Source organism: Delphinapterus leucas, unplaced genomic scaffold, assembly GCF_059928025.1.
Source record: "Delphinapterus leucas isolate spDelLeu-1000000601 "Yukka" unplaced genomic scaffold, BTC_Dleu_Yukka2 spDelLeu_asBTCV2_sq25, whole genome shotgun sequence".
Classification (NCBI taxonomy): Eukaryota; Metazoa; Chordata; class Mammalia; order Artiodactyla; family Monodontidae; genus Delphinapterus; species Delphinapterus leucas.
In genome coordinates this window covers 10,918,767-10,938,143 of record NW_028322234.1, presented here as the reverse complement: position 1 = coordinate 10,938,143, position 19,377 = coordinate 10,918,767, and the positions used below count along the sequence as shown (strand labels likewise).

The 19,377-nt window shown below is 40.4% G+C and overlaps 2 protein-coding genes across 7 annotated transcripts in view; one reads left to right on the top strand and one right to left on the bottom strand.

Moving 5' to 3' along the window:
* ADGRE2 (adhesion G protein-coupled receptor E2) overlaps window positions 1-11,149 on the top strand; it is a 29,406-nt gene extending 18,257 nt beyond the window's left edge. The window contains 4 exon segments of the mRNA XM_089905889.1: window positions 7,027-7,093; window positions 7,457-7,528; window positions 8,496-8,699; window positions 8,783-11,149. Of these exon segments, the coding sequence (XP_089762015.1) occupies window positions 7,027-7,093; window positions 7,457-7,528; window positions 8,496-8,699; window positions 8,783-8,929 (490 nt within the window). The 3' untranslated portion in view covers window positions 8,930-11,149.
* ZNF333 (zinc finger protein 333) overlaps window positions 11,096-19,377 on the bottom strand; it is a 27,786-nt gene continuing 19,504 nt past the window's right edge. For 2 of the 6 annotated variants that reach the window (XM_089905430.1, XM_089905432.1), the window contains exons 8-13: window positions 18,934-19,022; window positions 18,210-18,336; window positions 17,698-17,793; window positions 17,121-17,197; window positions 15,448-16,618; window positions 11,096-15,411 (exon numbers count right to left, since the gene is read on the bottom strand). In XM_089905430.1, the coding sequence (XP_089761556.1) occupies window positions 15,521-16,618; window positions 17,121-17,197; window positions 17,698-17,793; window positions 18,210-18,336; window positions 18,934-19,022 (1,487 nt within the window). In that variant the 3' untranslated portion in view covers window positions 11,096-15,411; window positions 15,448-15,520. The remainder of the gene's footprint in view (window positions 15,412-15,447; window positions 16,619-17,120; window positions 17,198-17,697; window positions 17,794-18,209; window positions 18,337-18,933; window positions 19,023-19,377) is intronic. The other 4 variants (XM_089905433.1, XM_089905431.1, XM_089905435.1 and 1 more) reach the window with 4 other exon arrangements.

Here is a 19,377-nt window from a genome sequence, read left to right as displayed (position 1 = left end):
AATGTCTATTCAGCTCCCCTGCCATTTTTAAATCAGGTTATCAGTAGCAGAGATGTGAGCAAGTGCAGACTGTCACCCACAACAAAGTCCTATGCTGATAAAAATGTTAACCTGCATCAGATGGGCCCTGGCATGCCGGCCTTCCTAGATATCTTAGCAAAAATGTCAGCAAACTTTCTCTGTGAAAGGCAAGATAGTATGTATTTTGGCTTTGTGGGTCATATGGTCTCTGTTGTAATGACTCACCTCTATCCTTGTAGCTCAAAAGCAGCCACAGAAAAGCTATAAGAAATGAATGTGACTGTGACTCAGTAAAACACATTTCCAAAATCAGACAGCAGCCCAACGTGGACCACAGGCTGCAGTTTGCTAACTCCTGCCTTAGTAGCTCTCTCTTAGGTTCTTCCTGGTGGATCCAGCTAACCCTCTCCATGGTCCTCACACCTCCCAAATCATTCACAATTCCCTACTTGGGATGAAACACCAACTTGATCATTTCTATTAGTGTGAACTTCAGTTACTGACTTTGTATCCTTATGCCTCAGATGTCTGACCTGTGATCAATTGATTACCTATGTTGTCATGAAGTATAAATTACATAATGCACATGAACCCTGCCATAGCAGTGTCAGGCTTACTGTTGTTTCTCTCTCTCATACTCTCTCGCTCTCTCTCTCCTTGGCTGTCCCAAATGTTTTTATCCTATCTACACCTACTCATTATCCACATCTCAGCATAAACACAGTTCAATTCTCTCAGGGAATCCTTCCCAATATCTGAATCTCCTATAACCCTGACTAGGTTATAGATCCAGCTACATGTTCAGACAGCTCCTCATATTTGATTGTAAACTTCATCATTTTGATTGTTTCTATTTTCTGATTGTTGATGTGCCCACCTAGCTAGGAACTCCCTGATGACAGACATCACTCTATCTTAACAAGAACTGGGCCTTCAAAACCAAGTACAAATCCTTATACAGGAGGAGACACTCAATATTGCTCCAATAAACCATAAATTATCTTCTCTATTCATTTTTTTCTTTAAAACATGTATATTTTTCTGCCAGTGTATCTGAAGACCAAAACTTAAAACACCTTTTAAAAAATTTTTTCTTTTTTTAAAACCACTTTTTAACTTTGCTGTACATGTAAAAAGCTGCACATAATTCATGTATACAGCCTGATGAATTGGGAATAAGTATACAGCCATGTCCCTTACCAAACTAAAGGGCATACACAAACTTTCAATTCTGCAAAATAATAACTTCAGGAGCTCTACTACAGAGCATAGTGCCTATAGCTAATAATAGTGTGTTGTATATTTAAAATTTGCTAAGGGTGTAGCTCTTATGTGAACTATTCTTACCAAAAAAAGCAATAATAATATTTATTATTATTATTAATAACGGAGGCAGAAAAATACTTTGGAGGATGAGGGATATGTTTATTTATCAATTCTTTATCCACAAAGGCCAATATATTCTTTTATTTTTAACATCTTTATTACAGTAAAATTGCTTTACAATGTTGTGTTAGTTTCTGCTGTATAACAAAGTGAATCAGCTATATGTATACATATATCCCCATATCCCCACCCTCTTGGGTCTCCCTCCCATCCTCCATATCCCACCCCTCTCCGTGGGCACAAAGCACTGAGCTGATCACCCTATGCTATGCGGCTGCTTCCCAGTAGCTATCTATTTTACATTTGGTAGTGTATATATGTCAGCGCTACTCTCTAACTTACTCCCAACCTACATTTCCCACACCCCATGTCCTCAAGTCCATTCTCTACGTCTGTATCGTTATTCCTGTCCTGCACTTAGGTTTGTCAAAACCATTATTTTTCTTCTTTAGATTCCATATATATGTGTTAGCATATGGTATTTTTCTCTTTCTGACTTACTTCACTCTCTATAACAGACTCAAGGTCCATCCACCTCACTAAAAATAACTCATTTTCGTTTCTTTTTATGGCTAAGTAGTATTCCATTGTATATATGTGCCACATCTTTTTCATCCTGTCATCTGTCGATGGACACTTAGGTTGCTTCCATGTCCTGGCTATTGTAAATAGAGCTGCAATGAACATTGTGGTACATTAGTCTTTTTGAATTATGGTTTTCTCAGGGTATATGGCCAAAAGTGGGATTGCTGGGTCGTATGGTAGTTCTATTTTTAGATTTTTAAGGAACCTCCGTACTGTTCTCCATAGTGGTTGTATCAATTTACATTCCCACCAAGAGTGCGAGAGGGTTCCCTTTTCACCACACCCTCTCCAGCATTTATTGTTTCTAGATTTTTTGATGATGGCCATTCTGACCAGTGTGAGATGATATCTCAATGTAGTTTTGATTTGCATTTCTCTAATGATTAATGATATTGAACAGTCTTTCATGTGCTTGTTGGAAATCTGTATGTCTTCTTTGGAGAAATGTCTATTTAGGTCTTCTGCCCATTTTTGGATTGGGTTGTTTGTTTTTTTGATATTGAGCTGCATGAGCTGCTTGTAAATTTTGGAGATTAATCATTTGTCACTTGCTTCATCTGCAAATATTTTCTCCCATTCTGAGGGTTGTCTTTTCACCTTGTATATGGCTTCCTTTGCTGTGCAAAGCTCTTAACTTTCATTAGGTCCCATTTGTTTATTTTTGTTTTTATTTCCATTTCTCTATGAGGTAGGTCAAAAAGGATCTTGCTGTAATGTATGTCATAGACTGTTCTGCCTATGTTTTCCTCTAAGAGTTTGACAGTGTCTGGTCTTACATTTAGGTCTTTAATCCATTTTGAGTTTATATTTGTGTATGGTGTTAGGGAGTGTTCTAATTTCATTCTTTTACATGTAGATGTCCAGTTTTCCCAGAACCACTTATTGAAGAAGCTGTCTTTTCTCCACTGTATATTCTTGCCTCCCTTGTCAAAGATAAGGTGACCATATGTGTGTGGGTTTATCTCTGGGCTTTCTATCCTGTTCCATTGATTTATATTTCTGTTTTTGTGCCAGTACCATACTGTCTTGATTACTGTAGCTTTGTAGTATAGTCTGAAGTCAGGGAGCCTGATTCCTCCAGCTCCGTTTTGCTTTCTCAAGATTGTTTTGGCTATTCAGGGTATTTTGTGTTTCCATACAAATTGTGAAATTTTTTGTTCTAGTTCTGTGAAAAATGCCAGTGGTAGTTTGATAGGGATTGCATTGAATCTGTAGATTGCTTTGGGTAGTAGAGTCATTTTCACAATGTTGATTCTTCCAATCCAAGAACATGGTATATCTCTCCATCTATTTGTATCATCTTTAATTTCTTTCATCTGTGTCTTTTAATTTTCTGTATACAGACATTTTATCTCCTTCAGTAGGTTTATTCCTAGGTATTTTATTCTTTTTGTTGCAATGGTAAAAGGGAGTGATTTCTTAATTTCACTTTCGGATTTTTCATCATTAGTGTATAGGAATGCCAGAGATTTCTGTGCATTAGTTTTGTATCCCGCTACTTTACCAAATTCATTGATTAGCTCTGGTAGTTTTCTAGTAGCATCTTTAGGATTCTCTATCTATAGTATCATGTCATCTGCAAACAGTGACAGCTTTACTTCTTCTTTTCTGTTTGGATTCCTTTTATTTCTTTTTCTTCTTTGATTGCTGTGGCTAAAACTTCCAAAACTATGTTGAATAATAGTGGTGAGAGTGGGCAACCTTGTCTTGTTCCTGATCTTAGTGGAAATGGTTTCAGTTTTTCACCATTGAGGATGATGTTGGCTGTGGGTTTTTCATATATGGTCTTTATTATGTGGAGATAAGTCCCCTCTATGCCTACTTTCTGGAGGGGTTTTATCATAAGTGGGTGTTGAATTTTTTCGAAAGCTTTCTCTGCATCTATTGAGATGACCATATGGTTTTATCCTTAATTTTGTTAATATGGTGTATCACATTGATTGATTTCCGTATATAGAAAAATCCTTGCATTCCTGGGATAAACCCCACGTGATCATGGTGTACGATCCTTTTAATGGGCTGTTGGATTCTGTCTGCTAGTATTTTGTTGAGGATTTTTCCGCCTATGTTCATCAGTGATATTGGCCTGTAGAGTCCTTTCTTTGTGACACCTTTGTCTGGTTTTGGTATCAGGGTGATGGTGGTCTCGTAGAATGAGTTTGGGTGTGTTCCTCCCTCTGCTATATTTTGGAAGAGTTTGAGAAAGATAGGTGTTAGCTCTTCTCTAAATGTTTGATAAATTCGCCTGTGAAGCCTCCTGTTCCTGGACTTTTGTTTGTTGGAAGATTTTAAATCACAGTTTCAATTTCAGTGCTTGTGATTGGTCTGTTCATATTTTCTATTTCTTCCTGGTTCAGTCTCGGAGTGTTGTGCATTTCTAAGAATTTGTCCATTCCTTCCAGTTTGTCCATTTTATTGGCATATAGTTGCTTGTAGTAATCTCTCGTGATCCTTTGTATTTCTGCAGTGTCATTTGTTAATTCTTTTTCATTTCTAATTCTCTTGATTTGAGTCTTCTCCCTTTTTTTCTTGATGAGTCTGGCAATGGTTGATCAATTTTCTTTATCTTCTCAAAGAACAAGCTGTTAGTTTTATTGATCTTTGCTATTTTGGTTTTTTTTTTTGTTCTATTTCATTTATTTCTGCTCTGATCTTTATGATTTCTTTCCTTCTGCTAACTTTGGGTTTTGTTTGTTCTTCTTTCTCTAATTGCTCTAGGTGTAAGTTTAGTTTGTTTATTTGAGATTTTTCTTGTTTCTTGAGGTAGGATTGTATTGCTACAAACTTCCCTCTTAGAACTGCTTTTGCTACATCCTTTAGGTTTTGGGTCGTCATGTTTTCATTGTCATTTTTTTCTAGGTATTTTTGATGTCCTGTTTGATTTCTTCAGTGATATCTTGGTTATTTAGTAGCATATATATATATATATCATATATGTATATATATATATATCATATATATATTTTTGCGGTACATGGGCCTCTCACTGTTGTGGCCTCTCCCGTTGCGGAGCACAGGCTCCAGACGCACAGGCTCAGCGGCCATGCCTCATGGGTCCAGCCACTCTGCGGCATGTGGGATCTTCCTGGACCAGGGCACAGACCCGTGTCCCCTGCATCAGCAGGCGGACTCTCAACCACTGCACCACCAGGGAAGCCCCAGCATATTTTTTAGCATCCACTGTGTTTTGATTTTTTACATTTTTTTCCCTCTAATTGATATCTAGTCTCATAGCGTTGTGGTCGGAAAACATAGTTGAAACGATTTCAATTTAAATTTACCAAGGTTTATTTGTGACCCAAGATGAGATCTGTCCTATAGAATGTTCCATGAGCACTTGAGAAGAAAGTGTACTCTGCTGTTTTGGGGTGGAATGTCTATAAATATCAATTAAGTTCATCTTGTTTAAGGTGTCATTTAAAGCTTGTGTTTCCTTATTATTTTCATTTTGGATGATGTCTATTGGTGAAAGTGGGGTTTAAAGTCCACTAATATGATTGTGTTACTGTCAATTTCTCCTTTTATGGCTGTGAGCATTTGCCTTATGTATTGAGGTGTTCCTGTGTTGGGTGCATAAATATTTACAATTGTTATATCTTCTTCATGGACTGATCCCTTGATCATTATGTAGTGTCCATCTTTGTCTCTTGTAATAGTCTTTATTTTAAAGTCAATTTTGTCTGATGTGAGAATTGCTACTCCAGCTTTCTTTTGATTTCCATTTGCATGGAATATCTATTTCCATCCCCTCACTTTCAGTCTGTATGTGTCCCTAAGTCTGAAGTAGGTCTCTGTGGATAGCATATATACGGGCCTTGTTTTTGTATCCATTCAGCCAGTCTATGTCTTTTGGTTGGAGCATTTATTTTATATATGTTTAAGGTAATTATCGATATGTGTGTTCCTATTACCATTTTCTTAATTGTTTTGGGTTTGTTTTCGTAGGTTTTTTCCTTCTCTTGTGTTTCCTGCCTGGAGAAGTTCCTTTAGCAGCTGTTGTAAAGCTGCTTTGGTGATGCTGAATTCTCTTAGCTTTTGCTTGTCTGGAAAGGTTTTAATATCTCCGTCTAATCTGAATGAGTTCCTTGCTGGGTAATCTTGGTTGTAGGTTTTTCCCGTTCATCACTTTAAATATGTCCTGCCACTCCCTTCTGGCTTGCAGAGTTTCTGCTGAAAGATCAGCTGTTAACCTTATGGGGATTCCCTTGTTTTTTATCTATTGCTTTTCCCTTTCTGCTTTTCATAATTTTTCTTTGTATTTAATTTTTGATAGTTTGATTAGTATGTGTCTTGGTGTGTTTCTCCTTGGATTTTTCCTGTATGGGACCCTCTGCACCTCCTGGACTTGATTGACTCTTTTCTTTTCCATGTTAGGGAAGTTTTCAACTATAATCTGTTCAAATATTTTCTCAGCCCCTTTCTTTTTCTCTTCAGCTTCTGGGACCCCTATAATTCGACTGTTGGTGCGTTTAATGTTGTCCCAGAAGTCTCTGAGACTGTCCTCAGTTCTTTTCATTCTTTTTTCTTTATTCTGCTCTGCAGTAGTTATTTCCACTATTTAATCTCCAGGTCACTTATCCATTCTTCTGCCTCAGTTATTCTGCTATTGTTCCTTCTAGAGAAGTTTTTTAATTTATTGTGTTGTTCACCATTGTTTGTTTGCTCTTTACTTCTTCTAAGTCCTTTTTACACGTTTCTTGTATTTTCTCCATTCAATTTCCAAGATTTTGGATCATCTTTAGTATCATTATTCTAAATTCTTTTTCAGGTAGACTGCCTATTTCCTCTTCTTTTGTTTGCTCTGGTGGGTTTTCACCTTGCCCCTTCATCTGCTGCATATTTCTCTGTCTTCTCATTTTGTTTAACTTACTGTGTTTGGCGTCTCCTTTTTGCAGGCTGCAGGTTTGTAGTTCCCATTGTTTTTGCTGTCTGCCCCCAGTGAGTAATGTTGGTTCAGTGGCTTGTGTAGACTTCCTGGTGGAGGGGACTGGTAAGGCCAATATATTCTTGAATCTCCTTCCACCTCTCTCATAGATGCTGGCTCCACACAGACAAAGGATTTATATGGACCTTTCTTGGCCCTGTCTGCACCATCTTCTCTGTGAGTAATGGATGACATCAGAGCATCCTTCCTATCTGGTTGAGCGTGAATCAAAAGCAGAGGTGTAAAGAGGAGTATAGGCAGAGTGACCAATTTTTCCAGTTTGTTCAGGAATGAGTGGACCTCCAGGATGCAGGAATTTCCATTTTAAAACCAGGAAGGATTGTTTCCTTAGACACAGGACTTTCAGTGTTTAAAGATGTAAATTCCCATGCAAACTGAGTTACTGGGTGTTTGGTCTGGTGTTCTATGACTGTAGTGAAATAAAAAACCTTCCTACCTGCTGGTTTAGGTGTTGGATGAGCCAGGAGGAACATTTAGCAGGTGTGGATGTATTCAATATGCCTTATGGTGTTTCTGCAGATTAATTTAGCTTTCTTCCTGATAACCTTCTGGATTGTGAAAAACAAGCTCTCCTCACTCAACACTGATGACGTCCACTCTCTGGATCACTAGGTGAGATGGATCAGAGGTACACATTGCTCCTCATAAAAAGCATGATCCGGGAGCGAGGCCATACGGTTCCAAGCTCCTGATGTACATTCACAGGAATTCTAAGCAGACTTGAGGGAAGATGTACAGCCACACACCTTGGACGTTCAGATACAGTGTTTTTCTGCTGACACCCAAGCCAAAAACATTCCATTCGCCTATAACCCAAGAATGAAACTACCTCAGCTACAAAGAGAATTGACTTTGTTCTGAAAAACAGGGATTACTACCATGGCCCTATGAGAAAGGTCCTGAGAACATTTACATCCTTATAAACCACTTAGGAAATTACATACCTGACCCAGAACCCAGGATGCCCTTTCATGCCCATACCTTTATTCAAGCTCCTCCTGCTACCCTCAACCACACTGTGCTACCTGAAGAAATCAGGTTCATTAGCCACATATCACATCTTCTAAGAGGCTAGGGATGTGCTTTGCTTTCCTCAAGTTTACAAAGAATGAATCATCTGGGCAAAGCATGCTCTGGGTCAGTTCATAGAGAGGAAAAGGATAGGAACAGCATTGGAGGGACCAAGGACAGAGGTACCTAACATTCACAAATTAATCATTGACCGTTTGTATTTGGCTTTCCAGTAGACTGTAAGGTTTGTGAAAACAAAAATCTTGCCCTTGTTATTTTTAATGTACAGGGTCCAACACACAGCCAGGTGTACAGAACATCCACAGTAATATCAATTGACTGAAACTGGGGATATTCATGCAACATCATATTACTGAAACCCACATTATGAAGTGTCACTACCAACTTCAGTCCAAGTCTAAATGCCATCCGGGATCGAAAAAGCATTTCTTTTTGAGAATCATTGACAGTAAATATCAGAGTGGCCACAACTCAGTCAGAGGCATCCATGGTGTAGAAAAGAAATGGCTTTGATTGTTTTGCTCAGGGTGCATCACGAGCCTCCTTTCGCTTCCTACCCAGGATGCTGACATTTAAAGCCACAGCTCAGCTCTTCATCTTGGGATGCACATGGTGTCTGGGAATCCTGCAGGTGGGACCGGCTGCCCACATCATGGCCTACCTCTTCACCATCATCAACAGCCTGCTGGGTGTCTTCATCTTCCTGGTGTACTGCCTCCTAAGCCATCAGGTATCACTGTCTGACTCCCACTCAAAACTCTTCCCATCCTCATTCCTCTCTGTTCTGACCCAGAGCACGTTTTGCATCTACAGGTCAAAGAGCAGTACAGGACATGGTTCAAAAGGATGAAGAAAACCAAAGCCAAGTCTGAGGAGTACACACTCTCCAGCAAGACCTTGTTGGATCCCTCTAAACACAGTGTGGTAAGATCATGTACTGCTCCCAGAGCACTTCACTAAAAGATCCATTGAGCAGCACATGCTTATCATGCTGAATAATTGGGTATAAAGCAGGTGATACCCTATGATGGCTCACAGTGGTTTACATCTAGACTCACCGAAGACATTCATCTATCATGAAAATAAGTTTATAGGACATTCCTACCAAAAACAGCAGATTACACTTTCTTCTCAAGTGTGCACAGAACATTCTCCAAGATAGATCACATCTTGGGTCACAGATCAAGCCTCAGTAAATTTAAGAAAACTGAAATCATATCAAGCATCTTTTCTGTCCACAACGCTATGAGATTAGAAATGAATAACAGGGAACAAAATGTAAAAAACACAAACACATGGAGGCTAAACAATACGTTACTAAATAACCAGGAGATCACTGAAGAAATCAAAGAGGAAATCAAAAAATACCTAGAGACAAATGACAATGAAAACACGACGGCCCAAAACCTATGGGATGCAGCAAAAGCAGTTCTAAGAGGGAAGTTTATAGCTATACAAGCCTACCTCAAGAAACAAGAAAAATGTCAAATAAACAATCTAACCTTACACCTAAAGGAACTAGAGAAAGAAGAACAAACAAAACCCAAAGTTAGCAAAAGGAAAGAAATCATAAAGATCAGATCAGGAGTAAATGAAATAGAAGCAAAGAAAACAATAGCAAAGATGAATAAAACTAAAAGCTGGTTCTTTGAGAAGATAAACAAAATTGATAAACCATTAGCCAGACTCATCAAGAAAAAGAGGGAGAGGACTCAAATCAATAAAATTAGAAATGAAAAAGGAGAAGTTACAACAGACCCCGCAGAAATACAAAGCATCCTAAGATACTACTACAAGCAACTTTATGCCAATAAAATGGACAACCTGGAAGAAATGGACAAATTCTTAGAAAGGTATAACCTTCCAAGACTGAACCAGGAAGAAATGGAATATATGAACAGACCAATCACAAGTAATGAAATTGAAACTGTGATTAAAATCTTCCAACACACCAAAGCCCAGAACCATATGGCTTCACAGGCGAATTCAATCAAACATTTAGAGAAGAGTCAACACCTATCCTTCTCAAACTCTTCCAAAAATAGCAGAGGGAGGAACATTCCCAAACTCATTCTATGAAGCCACCATCACCCTGATACCAAAACCAAATAAAGATTTTACAAAAAAAAGAAAACTACAGGACAATATCACTGATGAACATAGATGCAAAAATCTTCAACAAAATACTAGCAAACAGAATCCAACAGCACATTAAAAGGACTGTACACCATGATCAAGTAGGGTTTATCCCAGGAATGCAAGGATTCTTCAATATATGCAAATCAATCTATGTGATACACCGTATTATCAAACTGATGAATAAAAACCATATGATCATCTCAGTAGGTGCAGAAAAAGATTTTGACAAAATCCAACACCCATTTATGATAAAAACTCTACAGAAAGTAGGCATAGAGGGAACCTACCTCAACAGATAAAAGCCATATATGACAAACCCATAGCCAACATCGTTCTCAATGGTGAAAGGCTGAAACCATTTCCTCTAAGATCAGGAACAAGGCAAGCTTGCCCACTGTCACTACTATTATTCAACATAGTTTTGGAGGTTTTAGCCACAGCAATCAGAGAGGAAAAAGAAACAAAAGGAATCCAAATTGGAAAAGAAGTAAAGCTGTCACTGTTTGCAGTAACATGATACTATACACAGAAAATCCTAAAGATGCTACCAGAAAACTACTAGAGCTAATCAATGAATTTGGTAAAGTAGCAGGATACAAAATTAATGTACAGAAATCTCTTGCATTCATATACACTAATGATGAAAAATCTGAAAGAGAAATTAAGGAAACACTTCCATTTACCACTGCAACAAAAAGAATAAAATACCTAAGGATAAACCTACCTAAGGAGGAAAAAGACCTGTATGCAGAAAACTATAAGACACTGAAGAAAGAAATTAAGGATGATACAAACAGACGGAGAGATATACCATGTTCTTGGATTGGAAGAATCAACATTGTGAAGATGACTATACACCCAAAGCAATCTACAGATTCAATGCAATCCCTATCAAACCACCAATGGCATTTTTCCCAGAACTAGAACAAAAAGCTTCACAATTTGTATGGAGACACAAAAGACCCCAAATAGCCAAAGCAATCTTGAGGGAAAAAAAAAAAAAAAAACGGAGCTGGCAGAATCAGCGCCCTGACATCAGACTCTACTACAAAGCCCCAGTAATGAAGATAATATGGTACTAGCACAGAAACAGAAATATAGATCAGTGTAAAAGGATAGCAACCCCAGAGATAAACCCACGCACATATGGTCACCTTACCTTTGGTAAAGGAGGCAAGAATATACAATGGAGAAAAGACAGCCTCTTCAATATGTGGTGCTGGGAAAACTGGACAGCTACAGGTAAAAGTATGAAATTAGAACGCTCCCTAACACCATATACAAAAATAAACTCAAAATGGATTAAAGACCTGAAATGTAAGGGCAGACACTCTAAAATTCTTAGAGGAAAACATAGGCAGAACAATCAATGACATAAATCACAGCAAGATCCTTTTTGACCCACCTCCTAAAGAAATGGAAATAAAAACAAAAATAAACAAATGGGACCTAATGAAACTTAAAAGCTCTTGCACAGCAAAGGAAACCATAAACAAGTCGAAGAGACAACCCTCAGAATGGGAGAAAATATTTGCAAATGAAGCAACTGACAAAGGATTAATCTCCAAAATATACAAGCAGGTCATGCAGCTCAATATCAAAAAACCAAACAACCCAATCCAAAAAATGGGCAGAAGACCTAAATAGACATTTCTCCAAGAAGATATACAGATTGCCAATAAACACATGAAACGATGCTCAACATCACTAATCATTAGAGAAATGCAAATCAAAACTGCAATGAGGTATCACCTCACGCCGGTCAGACTGGCCATTATCAAAAAATCTACAAACAATAAATGCTAGAGAGGGTGTGAAGAAAAGGGAACCCTCTGTTGGAGGCAATGTAAATTGATACAGCCACTATGAGAACAGTATGGAGGTTCCTTAAAAAACTATAAATAGAACTACTATACGACCCAGCAATCCCACTCCTGGGCATATATCCCAAGAAAACCATAATTCAAAAAGAGACTGTACCACAATGTTCATTGCAGTACTGTTTACAATAGCCAGGACATGGAAGCAACCTAAGTGTCGATCAACAGATGAATGGATAATGAAGATGTGGCACACATGTACGATGGAATTTTACTCAGCCGTAAAAAGAAATGAAATTGAGTTATTTTTAGTGAGGGGGATGGATTTAGAGTCTGTCATACAGAATGAAGTAAGTCAGAAAAAGCAAACAAATACTGTATGGTAATACATACATATGGAATCTAAAAAAAAAAAAAGGTTCTGATGAACCTAGGAGCAGGACAGGAATAAACACACAGATGTAGAGAATGGACTTGTGGACACAGGGAGGGGGAAGCATAAGCTGGGACGAAGTGAGAGCATAGCATTGACATATATATACTACCAAATGTTAAATAGCTAGCTAGTGGGAAGCAGCTGCATAGCACAGGGAGATCAGCTCGGTGCTTTGTGACCACCTAGACGGGTGGGATAGGGAGGCTGGGAGGGAGACGTAAGCGAGAGGGGATATGGGGATATATGTATACATATAGCTGATTCACTTTGTTATACAGTAGAATCTAACACAACATTGTAAAGCAATTATACTCCAATATAGATGTAAAAAAAATAAAATTTAATTTAAAAAAAAAGAATAAACTGCTGATAATGTGACAAAGATAAATTTCATGGGTACTATATTAAGTGAAAACACCAGACACCAGGCACCAGACACAAGAAATAGAACCACATACTGTGTGGTTCTATTTCTCTGAACAGGAAAAACAGATTTATGGTGATAGAAGTCAGAATACTGGTTATCTCTGATGATGGGACTTATTGACTGGGGTAGGGACCAAGGGAAACTTCCGGGGAGATAAAATATTTTATATTTGATGTGGGTGGTATAGACATATATAAAATTCATTAAGGTATACACTAAAACTTATGAAATTTTACCTAATTTATGCCTCAATTAAAGAACTTTAAAACACAAAAATAGAATCATGTGAGTACAGGTTAAAATGGAGAATGGCCCCCTGGGGTGAAGCTCTGTAGAAAGAGCCAGACTCTGTCACTTACCACCTTACATACCTCTGTAAACTCACCTCAACTTTCCAGGCCTCAGTTTCCTCATCTGTGAATTGGGGATAATAACCAGTACCTTCCTGAAAGTCTGTGAGGACTAAATAACCTAAAAGATACGAAGTTTAGGGTAGTAGCTACTATCTAGTAATAATAAGCACTAAATAATTATTTGCTAATATGATGATGAATGGTTGAATATTCATTGCTAGGGAGAAAGATGGTCACTATAAGAATAAAAGGAACAATTATCTGGAAACATAAAATGTCAAAAATATTTTCATTTAATTCCATTTCTTCAAAATATATGAAACTTAAAATTGACAGAATTACAAGACTTATTCAGTAATCCATACTTATGGTTGGAGAGTATCATATACTGAGAGGCTTCTCAGTATATGATAGATCAGAAACTGCTAAGGACTGTATGTTTGTGCTCCCCAAAATTCACATGCTGAAGCCTCAGCCCCAAGAGGATGGTATTAAGAGGTGGGGCCCTTGGGAGGTAACTAGGTCATGGGGATGTAGCCTTCATGAATGGGATCAGTGCCCTTATTTATATAGAGACCCCAGAGAGCTCTCTTGCTCCCCTTCTGCCACATGAGGACATAGCGAGAGTATGGCCATCTATGAACCAGGAAGTGGGCCCTCACCAGACGTCAAATCTACCAGCCTTGATCTTGGACTTCCAGCCTCCAGGACTGTGAGAAATAAATTTCTGTTGTTTATTAGTTACCCAGTCAACAGTATTTTTGTTATAGCAGCCTGAGCTAAGACAGAGACCAATATTTTAAAATGTGTAAAAGACTTTTAAACACAAATAATATGCTCCATCTAGTGAATATATGTAGAATACATTGATTTCAACTACCCACGAAGCATTTATAAAAATTGACCATATACTAAGTGCACCAGTTAGAGACTGCATTCAGCCATAATAAACCCATCCCTGCCTTCCCCCAGCCTCCCCCCAAAAAAGACAATGTCATGTACCAGCAAGAGGTACATCTTATTCGTGTAACAGAATGTCCAGAAATAAACAATCCAGGGCTGGTACAGCCATACAAGGACACCAACTGGGGAACCAGGATGGTTGTGACTTCTGGCCACACTCTCTTTAGCCTGTGGCTTTCACTAGCCCAGGAGCCCTGGATGGCTCCTCTAGCCCTGGACACGGTGTCTGCTTGTACGGAAGAAGGAGAGGGATCTGGCTAAATGAAACCACTCCTTTGCAACATCTTTCCCAGGACTCACACCCAGCGATGTCTCATACTGGCCAGGACTGGAGGATGTGGTCTCGCCTGGCAGCAAGGACAGGAAGATGGAGGTGTTTTAATAGTGCACATTCCCTGATGGTGTTGTGGTTTGAATGATGCCCCCACAAAAGATATGTCCACCTGGAAACTATGGATGTGATCTGATTTGGAAAAGGGTCTTTGCAGATGTAATTAAAGATCTCGAGATGAGACCATCCTGGATATCTGGGTGGACCCTAAATCCAATGACAAGTGTCCTTATAAGAGACAGAAGAGGAGAAGACACAGACACACAGAGGAGAAGTCCATTTGAAAACGGAGACAGAGATGGGAGAGATGCTGCCACAAGACAAGGAACACCTGGAGCCACCAAAAGTTGGAAGAGGCAAGGAAGGAACCTCCCCTAGAGCATTTAGAGGGAGTGTGGTCCTGCAGACACCTTGATTTCAACTTCTGCCCTCCAGAACTCTGAGAGAATAAAATTCTGTTGTTTTAAGCCACAAAAAAAAAAAAAAATAGTGCACAGACCCAATCTGAACAAAAAAAAACCTAAGTGCTTTGGTAAGCAAGAAGGGGCAATTTTGGTAGGCAACTAACAGGACGCGCCACACTAGACCTAAAAGCAAATCTCCACAAATACTTAACATTCAACAACATAAAGACCACACACCCTGCTAAGAGTGTAATTAAATTAGAAACCAACAACAAAAAGGCAACTAAAAAGAAACACCCATATATATGCAGGAACTTTCCAGGACGACAGAAACAGTCTATATCCTGAATGGAGTATTGATTACATACAAGTATACATCTGTCAAACTCATCCAACTGTACACTTAAGATTTATGCATTTCACTACAATTATGCCTCTATAAAAATATACCCATGTACTTTTATTTAAAAACCTAATTCCATATAACTCGTGTGTCAAAGAATAAGTGGTAAAAGAAACTAAGACAATATGGAGAATTAAACCAAAATGAAAATATTATACATCAAAACCTGGGATGTCAAAAAAAAAAAAAAAAAAAAAAAAACCTGGGATGTCGCTTAACGAGTACTATGAGAGATGATCACAGCCTTGGATGTTTATGTTTTTACAAATTGGAAGTTAATCAGCATGGGGCCCACCGTATGCAAGAGACACTGATAAAGGCAGGCCGCCAGTCCTGACGTTTTCTCTCCTGGCGTGAGTCCTTTTATGCACGGTAAGTGAAGAGCTGTGCCTGAAGGCTTTCTCACACTGATTACATTCGTAGGGTCTCCCTGCAGTGTGGGTTCTCACATGTACGATAAGGTGTGAAGACTGGCCGAAGGCTCGCCCACACTCCTGACACGCGTAGGGCTTCTTGCCGGTGTGGGTCCTCAAGTGTTTCCTGAGGGATGAGGGCTCACTGAAGGCTCGCCCACACTCCTGACATGCGTAGGGCTTCTCTCCCGTGTGGGTCCGCATGTGACTCTTAAGGGTCGAGAGACGACTCAAGACCTGCCCACAGGTGGCGCACTCATAAAGCTTCTCCCCTGTGTGGATCCTCTTATGTACATTCAGGTGAGTGCTCGTCCGGAAGGGCTTCCCACACTGGTTACATTCGTATGGTTTCTCTCTGGTGTGGGTCCGCAGGTGTGTCTTCAGCGATGAGTGTTCCCTGAAGGCTTTCCCACACTGGCCACATTCAAAAGGCTTCTCTCCGGTGTGAGTTCTCACGTGGCTCCTCAGAGAGGACGGCTGGTTGAAAGCTTTCCCACAGTCCTTACATTCGTAGGGCTTCTCGCCCGTGTGGTTTCTCTGGTGCAAGATCAGGTTAAAGTTCCTCGTGAAGGTTTTCCCACACTGACTGCACTCGAAGGGTTTCTCTCCAGTGTGAGTTCTCATGTGCCGCCGCAGATTTGAGGAATACTTGAAGGCCTGCCTGCACTCCTGACACTCGAAGCACTTCTCCACAGTGTGAGTCTTCTCGTGCCTGATGAGATCGGAGCTGTATCTGAACGATTTTTCACATTTGTTACATGCATAGGTTTTATCCCCGCTATGGATTTTCTCAGACACGATTAGGTGAGCGGTCTGGAAGAAGGGTTTTCCACTCTCTCGGTATTCACAGGGGTTCCCTCCTGCAGGAATTCTCTGGTACTGAAAAAGTGGTTTGATGCTGTTAATAGGTTTCCTTAGTACATTGCATTTATAGAGTTTTTCTCCAGTCTGAGGTTGCTCCTGTCAATTGAGGAAAATAGGAAGACCAGAGGCTTTATTGCATTCACAGATATTCTCCCCCAAGTGAACTGAGTGTAGGAAAGAGACATTCCTATAGCTGAAAATTTTACCATTTTGGTGTATTTATACCATTTCTACCCTGAGTTCCTTCAAGCAGATACTCTGCCACAAACAGCTATCATTTTCATTACTTTCATGGGGCTTCTTAGATGTAGACTTTTTCTGTATTATGTAAGGCTATATTAAGTTTTAAATGCTCTACATCTGTGTCAGATTTATGAAAATGGTTAGCTTTGGGAACTCTGTAAAGCCACATCTTGATCTACGTTTAGAGTTTTCCCCCAATTCATGACATTCACAGACTCTCTCCCAAGAAACTGCTTTCTTCTTGGTGAGTACCACTTGCCTTGAATCTCTCTCTGGGTTTCTTGTGTTTCCCACCTACAGCAATCCCAGACATTTCCTACTGTAGAGGAACAAGAATAATCCCTTTATGCCTTACCCTTTTCGTGCCAATGGATGGAATCTCTGCAAAAATATCTTGGTTAGGAATTGAGTCTTGGGGTTGAAGTTGAGGTTCTGGAATGAATTAAGGGGAGGAAATATTAAGCACACAGAGAAGGAAACTGTGGGATCAAGATGACAAAAAAAGCTAGGCATGTGCAGATTTTTTTTTGATACTGATCCTAAATATGGGAAGAATCTATGAATAAGAGGAATGTATCAGAGAGTAAAGGAAAATTTTAAGGTGTTTGGCTATGTGAGGAGTCACGTAATCATAGGAACAAGGAATGGAAATAGTAGATAATTTACTAAGAAGGGATTCTATGAAGATTGGGACTATGTTGAGAGAAAGTATTAGTAAGAACATACAGTGGGGAGGAACTGGATGAAATATACACATGGACGTGCTAAATGTGAAAAGGAGGTAGGATAAATATTTCTATGAAGCCAAAGTAAAGCATTAGGGATAAAAAGGGAAGGGAAAGAGGAAAGAAAGTGGAATTTACTGAGGGAGCTCAACCCAACAGCCTTCCCCATCAAGGGCACTAAGCACCCCTAATCTGCCTGGTGCTCACCTAAGTGGGTTCCTGGGAAGATCCCTCTCTCAGTGACACACAGCTCTTCTCTTTGCTCCAAATGGGAAAATGTACTGGCTTTGCAGAGTTGATCTCCTGCTCATGGGAAAAGATGCAGGGTATGAGCAACTGTGCCTGCCATGCAACAGGAGCCGATATTCTGAAGTCTTTAGGGTCACAGGAGATAGGAATAGCAAAATGGGCGCACCTATATTCTGATGGCATGGCCAAGCTCTTTCACTAAGGAACCAAAGTACAAGCTCCCTCACTGGGTCCCGAAGGACAGTGGGACTCTCCAGTCCCCAAAACCCGGGGCCTGGCTCAGGGACAAACTTGAGAAGACCAGAAACAATGGACAGATCTTCATTTCCAAGAAGAAACCACTAGACTATAAGCACAATAAAGGCAGGACCTTCCTGTCTCTTCACCTCTCGATTTCCGAAACCAGCACAGTTCCGGGAAACCACAGTAGCTGCGCAAGTGTGTGGATGAAACAGCGAGGCCAGCCTTACCCACAGAGGCCAGGTTCCTATAGTTCTCCAGCATCACGTCTCTGTACAGGCTTCTCTGAGCAGAGTCTAGAAACAGCCATTCTTCTGGTGTGAACAGCACGGCCACATCCGCAAAGGTGACTGGTTCCTAAAACGCACACCCGTCCCTGCTCAGCCAGGGGCCACCCCGACCAATACTCAAGAGGACAGTGTGGGGCTTGCAGGCCTGGGAAAGGGACACTTACGTGTAGATGTTCAGACACAGTTCTGAGGTCTCTCTGCTCAGGCCTCAGAACTAGAACTCTTCTCCATCTACTCTTCCCTCCCTAAATGACAGCATCCCAAGGGGTGGCAGAAAAGGACCTAAACTTCATGACAGGACTTAGTTATTAACAACTAGCTGGGAAGTCCTTCCCCTCTAGCCCCAGGGTCCAGCAGACCTGATCGCGTTACAGGCAAGAGAAAAATGTTTGGTAAATGACAACTGTTTGCTCTTGGGAGACCATGATGACTATAAGACAAGGACAGCTCACGTCCTCGCCCTGCTTTCCCTCCTGACATTCAGCTGAACATGGCCCTTGATAACTGGGGGAAGGCCTGAATGAGGGAGTGGGGTCACTGCCCACCCACCACTAGAGGCCCAGTGCCTGGAAGCCTGGAGACCAGTCCTCTGGGGTCAAGAAACTCCCAGACAGGGGAAGGGGACAAGGAGGCAAAGCAAGAAGAACAAGTATTTGTTACTTACCTGCAGACAAGTGTTCAGTGTCCCAGGAGCCACGGCTTCTTCCTCTGTGCTCTCCTCCTGGAGCCAGGTGGGGTCCTGAGCAGGCACTGCTGGAGGAGAAGAGGGGAGCCGTTAGGGTCTGGGCCTGGCCCAGTGACCCCACTTGCAGGGCCAAGGGCTGCCCACCCTGTGAATGACCGCATGTGCACACACACATGCACACACTCCCAGGGACACACACATGTAATGTACACAGAGAGATGCATGCACATATGCTTGCACACACTCCCAGCTGCTTGGGCACACATGTACACTCACACACACCAGTACACATGCATGCATACACTCACACAAATGTTTATATACACACCACGCATACCCAGTATGCGCATACCCACACTGACAAGCACAAACACACAGAAATATACAGACATACACACATGCATGCACACACGCATGCACGCA